The sequence below is a fragment of the Osmerus mordax genome, chromosome 6, assembly GCF_038355195.1.
Source record: "Osmerus mordax isolate fOsmMor3 chromosome 6, fOsmMor3.pri, whole genome shotgun sequence".
Lineage (NCBI taxonomy): Eukaryota > Metazoa > Chordata > Actinopteri > Osmeriformes > Osmeridae > Osmerus > Osmerus mordax.
In genome coordinates, this window is record NC_090055.1 from 10916556 (window position 1) to 10926816 (window position 10261).

At 40.1% G+C, this 10261-nt stretch overlaps 1 protein-coding gene across 3 annotated transcripts; it reads left to right on the top strand.

Annotated features, from left to right (window-relative positions):
• Positions 1-864: 864 nt before the first annotated feature.
• Positions 865-9538, top strand: polr3glb (RNA polymerase III subunit GL b). 3 transcript variants are annotated; one of them, XM_067238070.1, is made up of 8 exons: positions 865-1119; positions 1377-1511; positions 1658-1787; positions 2023-2091; positions 6591-6647; positions 7296-7384; positions 7555-7671; positions 8753-9538. In XM_067238070.1, exons 2-8 carry the CDS (start codon positions 1392-1394, stop codon positions 8837-8839), a joined length of 669 nt encoding a protein of 222 aa, XP_067094171.1. In that variant the 5' UTR covers positions 865-1119; positions 1377-1391; the 3' UTR covers positions 8840-9538. The 3 variants fall into 3 exon arrangements, with proteins under 3 accessions (XP_067094171.1, XP_067094169.1, XP_067094170.1); XM_067238068.1 differs by lacking the exon at positions 8753-9538 and having other exon boundaries at positions 7555-8433; XM_067238069.1 differs by lacking the exon at positions 8753-9538 and having other exon boundaries at positions 892-1097; positions 7555-8433.
• Positions 9539-10261: the final 723 nt, after the last annotated feature.

Genomic DNA, 10261 nt, shown 5'->3' on the forward strand with positions numbered 1-10261 from the left:
GAGCCATTCCAAGCCTTCTCGATACTTTTTTCTTCCCATCTTTCTGATACAGGGAGATCTTAGTTCCATCTGTCCAAAGAATGCTGTTCCAGAACTGGGGCTGGCTTTTTTTAGATGTTTTTTGACTAAGTCCAATCTGGCCTTATATTATTGAGACTTATGAATGGTTTAACTCTAGTGGTGTACACTCTGTATAGCTCTAGTGAAGTCTTCTCTTTATGGTAGACTTGAATAAGGATATGCCTACCTCCTGGAGAGTGTTCGTCACTTGGCTGGATGCTGTGAAGGGAGTTTTATTCACAATGGGAAGGATCCTGTGATCATCCACCACTGTTATCTTCCTTGGACATCCATCCCTTTTTGTGTTGCTCAGCACACCAGTGCATTATTTTCTCTCAGAATGTACCAAACTGTTGATTTGGCCACTCCTAGTGTTCCTGTTATCTCTCTGATGGATTTCTTCTTTTTCGCAACCTAATGATGGCCTGTTTCCCTTGCATTGAGAGCTCATTCGACCGCAGTGTTTCCCCTACCATCATTATAGGGCCCGCCGCCGCCCTCCCCCCCTCACAAAGCCGTAAACCTAGGGGAAACACTGGACCGCATGTTCACAGCAACAGCTTCCAAATGCAAATCCCACACTTCAAATCAACTCCAGACCTTGTTACGTATTTATAATAATATATAAATACGTAACTAGTAGGCTATAACAATTTACAAGACGATGGAGCATCGCTATTAATTCTGTCATGCATGTCTGTTGCAACATGTTGACTTAGTAAGGAACGCACAGTGTCTCAGTACTCCTAAAAAGCTCCGGAACACCAGGGGGCAGTGAATGAATAGTGTCACAACTACATTTTCAGAGAACATCGAGATAATGTAAACAAAGAATATTGACCACCAACTTAAGACACTTGTCTTCAGACAGATGTTTACAATATATTACAGTTAAAGTTCAAATTTGATGGATTTTTAAAATGGACAGTTGTCAAGGAATTGCACGGGTTTCCAGCTATCCAAATTGTTTGGATATCGCTTTATGAGGAAACACTCCAATTGTGTTTTGCTTTCATCTTTCAAAGCCTAGCTAAGCTGTACGTGAAGTTTTTTAAGAAGGTAAAATGGGTGGGGAAATATAGTCTCCATTTCAACATTTAATTGTTTAATATTCTAGATCATTTTTATTTGCACGTTTATTCATCTTGAAAGTATGTGCATTACCAGGTAACAGAAAGCAGGTTATGCGACCCGGTTATGTCGCATAACCTGATATCTGTAATAGCCTACCCCCCTGGATTTGTTTCGATAGTTTGATTGCATGTTTACGGACAATTACTAACCATCTCCGTTTTACTCTTCATTCCCTATCACAGGTTTATTGTTCCAGAATGGCCGGTAGGGGACGTGGGCGCGGAAGGGGCCACATGAGCTTCAGTGTGGAGGCAGTCGGGATTGGGAAAGGGGAAAATGTGCCCCCCTCCATTCTCCAGCCCACTCCTCTTTTCCCCGTAAGTTAATTCTGTAATCTGTGACGTGTATTTTATCCCTCTCATGTATTTAGCCACAATAATATCTGACTACAAAACGCTGTGTGTTAGGAAGGAATCCTTAAGAGATAAGAAAGGCTAAAGTGAGTATTTTTATGCCTTGGTAGCCTATGGAACACAAGCCGGTACCTCTGGTGATGGGAGAGGACTTAGAGTACATGCTAGCCCTGAAGCAGGAGTTCAGAGGTGCCATGAAGACCCTGCCATTTTACATCCGTCCTGCTGCCCCACAAAAAGGTCTGCTTGGCATGTCTATGACATGAATGTGTCATAGACCGAATCACAAACTCAGAATGTTGTACATGAAAGCCTTCCAGATATACAAGCATATTTTAGTGCTGTAGTTTTATAGGAGTTTTGCTGTAGTTTTATAGTGCTTGCCTTTGAAGGGGTGTGATCAGGTAAACACTTGAGATATGAAAGTAGAGGGTCCGGATGGTTCTGTCCCAATACTTATCTCTTTAACTTACAGATGTGGAGCGTTATTCTGATAAGTACCAGAACAACGAGCCTACGGACAACACTATTGAGTGGAACCCTGGTGAGTCTGTAGTGCAGCTAAGTTTCAATAACTTTGCATGGTGCTGAGATCCAGGACCAGGATGCTCATTCTTGCCACTGCACCACAGTGATTACCGTATTTTTACGAAAAATAGGCCGCATTTTTTATAAGCGGCATCCCACAAGAATTGGAACTTTGTGTTTGTAAATTGGAGGCCACACTGGAATATAGGCCGACTGTCCATTTACCCAGCACCACTTTCAAATTGGACAGCTTGGATAGCCATCTAACGAGACAACATTCACAATCAGGGTGAACACTCAAATTATCTAAACTACAGACCATAGCATTACACATATCAAAACAGAACAAACACAACAATAGAACTCCGAACAATTCTTATCTAACTAAGCTAATCCACTAAAGATCCCATGACATGCTGTTTTTGGATGCTTTTTTATAGGCCTTAGTGGTCCCGTAATACTGTATCTGAAGTCTCTTTCCCTAAATTCAGCCTTGGTGCAGAATTACAGCCACTACGAACAGTCTTACAATGAGCTTTCCTCAGGACGTGCTGTTTCTGTGTCTGTAGCTTTAAATGCTATGGGGAAGAAAGAGGTGGGGCTAACTCAGACCCCCACCCCTCGGCTTGAGGCAACGGCCCCCGGTGGATGTAGGTGGTATTGAATTTCCGATTTGCTACCCGACTCGTCCGGTCGTTTTTATTCTACTAGGTGCGTTCGACATGGACTGACTTCATGCAGCGCTGCAGGCGGCTGCAGGCGGCTGACTTGAAACAGTGAATTATAGTTAGACTTTTTGTCCGACTTGAGACGGCGCCGAGGCTAGGTCACTGTGACGTAGCCATCAAAGTACCGTGAGATCGATTCGAGAACTGCCGGCTGTGTAGCCGAGCGCATTTTCTCAAGAACAACTGCACGGGTTCTAATGACGACACAGCTATTTCATGATTGGCCAGACTCACACACTACAACTTTGACACGTGTTTTGTAATTATTCTGACACCTTCAGTTTCGCGAACGCTCAAATCCGGATCAAACTGTTTAATTGAATAAAAAATTTGTTGAAGAAAGGGTTTTAGTCTGCCTCTTCACTAACGGAAAGACTAAGTTTAATTATAAATAAAGTAAAGTAAGCAAACAACGCTTGATCGGCCATGACTGACGTCAACGCAGCAAACCACAAGAAGCTGGAATGTCCGACTTTACAGAGCCGTTTTCAACTATTTTAAGGGATGGGTGGCAACCCTAGTCGTAGCTCATTTTTTCATTGGTGGGCCAAATTCTCGGGAGGTAACCCCCTATTGTGACGTCATAATAGGGGCTTTTCAAAACCGAGCGTTTGAGCTCTCATTTTCTCAAAGGCGGAGAAGAATACCCAGGGCTTGGTTTACACCTATCGAAATTTCTAGCCACTGGGGGCCCAAAGGCAGGCTAGGGGAACTCATATTAATGTTAACCTCCTAAACTGAAGTTTTCATGTCAAGGGACCTTTAACTTAGTAGCTTTTCAGCTTACCATGGGGCATTCTGGGTACCAAGAGCATTGTCGCTACAATACCAAGCAATGCACGAGTATAGGCGATCTTACTGCATTGTGTAACACACTTTGGTTGTGGATAGTATGTCCAGAAATAAAGCCAAGTCACTCATTTAGTGGAAAAATCCATTGTTATGTCTAAAAAAAATAGTTGAGATATAGTATAAGTTTAGCTAGCCTGCAAATCCTGAGGATAGCCTACTGTAGCAGACCTTTCTATGTTCAACGGAAAGGGGTGTTTTGTCCCTCCGGAGTTGCCGTTGGCATGATGCTGACGTAAGCATTACGTGAAGTCAGTGAGGGCCAGTGTTGCCAGGTCCGCGGTTTTCCCGCGGAATTTAGCTACTTTTGAAGTGTTGCCACGGGTTGAATTTTTTGTCCGCTGGTTCGGGTAGACCTATTTTGCATGCAAATTACATGAATATCTTTAAATAAAAATCCATATTTTAAATGAAATAATTTATTTATACCCAAATCCTTCCAAACTGACTCCAGATCAGTATGTACACACATGGACATGGGACAAGCCCACATACACACACGCACTGTGCATGTGCACACGTGCCTAATGCTCTCAGTCTCCCGAGAAAACCTGAAAACTGCTTTTAATGCTGGCATACTAAACAGTTGTTGTTACTTTGTAGATATTACAATACATTTGGCAATGATAGCAATGCTACACAAAAAATCTGTGTCTATGGTTTGGCAGGGGCATATTTTGAGTTCTGATATTGGGCTGGTTTTTGGGCTGGTTTTATTGGCCATTGGGCTTGTTTTGGGCTGGTTTTGATTTGCCATTGGGCTGGTTTTGTCACATAGACCTGGCAACCCTGGTGAGGGCTGTTCGAATTGCGACGTCAAGAAGAGCAGTGGGAAAATACAAGTTGTTAAAAGAGACCGCGTCCGTGTCTTATTGTCCACAAGATCATATAAAATTATATCTAAAACGAACATACTACACGAACATGCTAGCTAAAGTTAGTTTGCTAGCTGTATATAACATTTCACTGGGTCTTGCAGCTGTTTGATTTACTGAAATTATTATGAAATGTTATGTTCTACTACCCTTACAAAAAAGAAGTATATTAAAGTATACTATAAGTATACTAAAATATGGATAGTACACTTTTAGTTCACTTTTGATATACTTTTAAGTATGCTTTGAAAATAGTTCACTTTTGATATACTTTTAAGGAGTATACTTAGAAAATCGTTCACTTTTGATATACTTTTAAGTATGCTTTGAAAATAGTTCACTTTTGTAAGAAGTATACTTAGAAAATAGTTCACTTTTGATATGCTTAGAAACAGAAAATGGTATACATTTCTTCTGGAGTAGGATGTACGTTTTCTATTATTACACAGCAAAAACCATCAAAATAATTTTAAAGTACAATACAGGTTACATTTTTTAGATCCATCTCATTCTAATTATTCATGTCTAGGAAAGTCTATTATGCATTGCACATTGAATCTTTTTTGTTACTGAAGCTGCAACCTTAATTACTGCCAAAACATTCTGAAACCCTATACTCTTATACTAATAATTATCAATTGGAGTATTAATGGAAAAAACGAAAAAGCTACTTGAGAAAGAAGCAGACAGAAGGGTTGCATTTGAAGGTTATACTAACAAACTGACTGAAGAATGAAATGACGTGAAAAAGTGACGATAGCGTGGCTCATTGACTGGTCAATTCCCATGATGCAAGGCGGTAAATAGTGTGAAAATTTGCTGATACATTTGCCGTTTGTTCGAAATACAAATGTGACTTCATGAATTTCGTTTTTTAAATGTGTCTGCTTACAATGAAGTGTTTTTTTGAGTGGAAATTGTCATTGTTGTGCTGGTTTGCCATTGTAGCCATGAGTTAAATGACTGTTATGTTTCATAAGAAGAGCTGGATTATTACACCGTTAGTGATTACGCAGTAATTAGCTTCTTTCAGCTAAGAATCTGCCGTGTCACTTTGTGAGGCCCCGCCAAGTGACTCAAGCTCAGCGGTGTTTGAGGGGCCCCTGAATATGTAAATATATATAACTAGATCATAGTAAATGGACGTTTATTAAGTTTATTCTTAAAGTACTTTTCTTTCAATAATTCAAAGTGCACTTGAAAGTATTGCGAAGTATACTTCTGAGGCACTAAAGGAAGTATAGTTCATGAACTGAAAGTGCACTACACAGGTTACTTTAGAGTATTCCAAGGTATACTATTAAGTACTTTAGGAAGTATACTTTATGAACTGAAAGTGCACTACACAGGCTACTTTCCAGTGTTGAGCATTAAATTAGCTGCACTGTCTGTAGAGATCTTGGGACAAAGCCACTTTTTTTGTTCTAAAACCGGGATATGAAGCCGCTTTGAAATATAAGCCATACACCCACAAGAAAACTGTAAAATCGGAGTACATGCCGCAGCTTTATTTCCGAAAAATACGGTATACGTCTTAACAAACTGCCACACAGAACATTTGCTCAAAAAAAATATTTGTTGGCAAATGGACAAATCAGAAAACAAAAACCTGGACAATGAGTCTCATTATTCATGATGATGCCAAGCATGGTGAACGTTTAAACAGGTTGAGGGGGAGCTGAGACAAGACAGGAGAGAAACTGCATAGCATGGACTAGGAGCAGCCAGCATGATCTGATTACCAGCATAATGTAGTTAAACAAAGATTAATGAAGTCAATAATATAATCCTTTAAAGAGCATGAAATAATTCGCTGGTCCTTCCCAGATGTGTCCGATGTAACAGAGTGTGCAACAGCCTGATTGAAGTTGTCAGCTGATCCAAACCATGTAAAATGATGGAAATTAAAGCTGTCACTCTGAGCCTTGTTAGGTAACAATGTGTGGCTGCAGTCTCCAAACTAGATTTGATGTAGATATGCTGAAGCATCGTTTTGGGAAGGTCTCTGCTTGTGTTTGAAGTTTTGTCAGTGTCCAAGAATGTGTATTTTGTTATCATTGCAGACTGGAAAAGATTGCCTAAAGAGCTTCGAATACGAGTGAGAAAACCCCAGAAAGAGAGTAAGTGAACTCTTATTTCCCAAATAATGTTAATTTAATTAATATTAAATTGATTGACATAAATCTTTATGTATTTTTACGTTTTTATTCTGTACATTTTAAAAGTCTGGTCTTCTCTCACACGTGTTACTGATATTTTGCCTTCAATTGTGTTTACTGGAAGAATAAAATGCTTGTATGCAAGTATACAGTTAAACAGAATACAGTAGATATGATCAATATTTGTCTGTCCTAAGTTATTAGCGTGGTCTGCCTCAGCTAGCAAATGTACCTCTGGTCCTCTTTGCTCTGTTTGTAAGTTCTGGGCAACTTGCATTGTATGGATGAAGTGGCACAGACACAGGTGTCTTGGGAGGAGCTGTGTGTGTGACCCATGGTCTTTCTCCAGGGACACAAGGGAATCCATTTGCCTTTCTGCTTTCCATGTGAAAGGAGAGATAAGATAAAGCCATCGCAGGCAGACGACAAAGACGCTGTCCGTCTCATGAAAAAATGATCCGCTTTTTATTTGTGGGGCTAAATATAGAGCAGTGTCGTGAATGAGTGGCATTTGAAGGGAATGGAGGGAGACTGGGGGAGGGGATAGATGATGGAAATTTGGTTCCCTAATGGCTCTCTTATCTTTCTTTTCTTATACCTCTTTCACAGACACCTTCCTTACTGTGGAGGTTCCAGTGGGACCCAAACCTAGTAAAAAATCCAGAGTGGACAAGGAAGAGATCATATTAAAACTGGAGGTTAGTCCTCACTGCAGCAGCCACAACTTCTTCATCACTTGGCCATGGGCATTCAGCAGAAACATACCGAGCCTTGTGTTCTGATGGCATGCAGCAAAGTACACGATTATGGGAGAAGCTCTTGGTAAAATCTGAAAGCATCGCAGACACAATGCTTCATGTGTTTTCAGACACTGGAGAAAAAAGAGGAGGAGGTGAGCTCGGATGATGAAGAGGGGGAGAAGAAAAAGCAGGAGGAGGAGGTGCAGGAGGGTGACAATGAGTACGACGAGGAAGAGTTTGAAGAGGTGTGCACCCTAACTTGTTACATACCTTACCTTATCTTCATGAACTTAGCCAAACCCCCAACGAAACAAGTGTTACGTTTTGTTTTTATTGACCAGGCACTATTCAAGCTATCTTGGATTACAAATGTCAATTTACATATTCACATTTCTAGTCATTAGATTGGAAGACCTCATCACATTTGTTTATGCTTTGGACCAGACTTAATCTGAGTTTGGAAAATAAACTCTCAGGTTAACCTCCTCCCTTTGAGAACTGTGCGTGCATTTTTATATGAATACTGTTTGATAGGCAATGCAGGATTTGTGTTAAAACTTGTAATGGAAAAATTCTAGTGGCACTGTGTAGATTTGAATAGTCAAGAGATGGCGGTTTCAATAAATTTATTTTGCTTGTACAAATTAAGAATTAACAAAGTACTTTGTGATCAGTCATAACGAAGGAGGTGCTAGCCACAGATCGTTCGCAAGAGTTATGAAGAACAACCCTAAAACCCTGCCTTATATAAACTTTAGATCAAATGGTTCTTCTGATGGTCAATCCATCAATGTAGCAAACTCTGTGATTGGTCAGCACTGCTCAGTGACAGTTTGACTCCATACCAAGTGTCCCACAGTTCTTTGATGTGGCATCTCTCCCCAAATCAGTAGATACTAAAGCCACAGGAGTTCACCAGTCAAATGGTCAACTGTCCTTTGTGTGGACATCTTCAAACAAGTATTTAATTAACCCCACCCATGCAACAGGAAGGGTCAGAGCAGCTTGATCAGTTCATCCATCTTAAACTGCTCCCTCAGATCACAATAACAATACAATTGAATCCACATTGTCTCCAGACCAGCTGTCTCATCCTCCCCAGGTGTCATAAACTGCAAATGGCATCTCTACCAAATGGAGTTGATTCAACATTCATTGTATCAAGCTTCTTAACCAACTTTAAACTTCTGTTAAAACACTGTATTGTAAATGTCCACCACAACCTCCATACAGAAGTTACCTCTGTGGTTCTCATGCTAGAACCCTGTGTGGTGAGCATCTTTGTTTACTCCAGAGTGTGTCCTAATAAATCGTATGTCCCCATAGGAGACCGATTACATCATGTCCTACTTTGACAACGGAGAGGAGTTTGGTGGGGACAGCGATGACAACATGGATGAGGCTATTTACTGATGAAATAACTGGGCACCAAGCATGATTTTACTCAATGACTCCTGTGAGGGGTAAACATGTGACACTCCAGAACAGAGTAATTATAGTTATTGTTTTATTTTTGTAAGTTTGTAGGCTTTTACATGACTTGTAATGTTTTATAATGTTAGTTATTTTTTTATTGTGGGATGGTATATTTTCAATGGGAAAAAATAGGTATCAATGTTGGTACACCAACATCTTTTCTATAAGTGTTCACCATTCATTGTCAATTTAAAGTTTTGCAAAACTTTATGTTTTTTAGTGTTTTTAAGTCTGGTTTTAGACCAAAATAAGTTCAAAGAAAAATGTTTTAGATGTCCCGTCAATGTTTTATTGTGTTGCGTATGTCTATATTTCTGTATTTTACAACATTTTGTAAGAGTTTTATATTAATATTGTCTTAATCTTAATGTTTAAAAACATTTGTGCAGTGAAATAAGACATTACATCATGCACATACTTTCTTTGTTCAAGAAAGATGTAGATAAAAAATTGCAGCTAATTCTTAATGTTTTGAGATATTTCTCTTGTTGAAGCAAAGCCTTCATACACAAGTGCTCTTACCAATAGGTGGCGTCATACAGAGATATGCGTAAGCTCAAGACAAAACAAAGCACTGTCCATGTTTACATAGCAACCACTACTTTATTATAGTAATCCAAAATGACTTATGATTACATGAAGTATGCACTTCCTCCTACACTGAAATTCATCAAGTTTGTTTTGCACATAGGGGCACCCTAGATTGCATCGCATCATGTTTTCTTCACTGGAAGGGCAGCCATGAGGGCACTTTATCATGTTCATCTACCATAGATGGCATCTAAGAGGGCACTTTTTCTGCATTGTTTCCCATTATGGGGGCATCAGGTGAGCAATTGAGTCCACCAGTGGCAAGAATACATAGAGGGGACAGGAATCAATTTTACGTAAATAGTGTGTGACATGCTTACAGATGTTGCTGATACACCAGCCATCGTCATGGTGCTGGGAAGTAGAACAGAAACTATAGGTTTTAACTGGAGAGAGACACTACAAAGTGGTCATACATTGGAACATCTTGTGGGGGGACATTGTCATCAAGCGCAAGACCTAGAATAAATGGTCTGATTGATCACACTGTAAATCTGCCAGGGCTTAGTCTCGGGTTCCATTGGCAACCCTCAACGGGGATTCACGACTCAACCATTCAATGGAAGGTCTCTTGCAGAAGATTTTACACTGCACATCTGCTTCCGTTGGATAGGTACTATTACTTTGCTCTGATACCTTTGTACTTATGCCCAAGGTTATTTGGATAAGGGTTTTGTTTAGATGGTGTCATAGAGCAATGACAAAGTGATGAGAAAAGGTCACTTGAACATGCTTGGCCCCAAGTAACCTGTGGCCATGGCAAGCCAT

Excerpts from the sequence above, each read along its gene's own strand:
- polr3glb (XM_067238068.1), top strand. The coding sequence starts at position 1,392 with ATGGCCGGTAGGGGACGTGGGCGCGGAAGGGGCCACATGAGCTTCAGT. Across the intron at positions 1,788-2,022 it reads TCCTGCTGCCCCACAAAAAG|ATGTGGAGCGTTATTCTGAT; the intron begins GTCTGCTTGGCA and ends TTTAACTTACAG. Across the intron at positions 7,385-7,554 it reads AGATCATATTAAAACTGGAG|ACACTGGAGAAAAAAGAGGA; the intron begins GTTAGTCCTCAC and ends ATGTGTTTTCAG.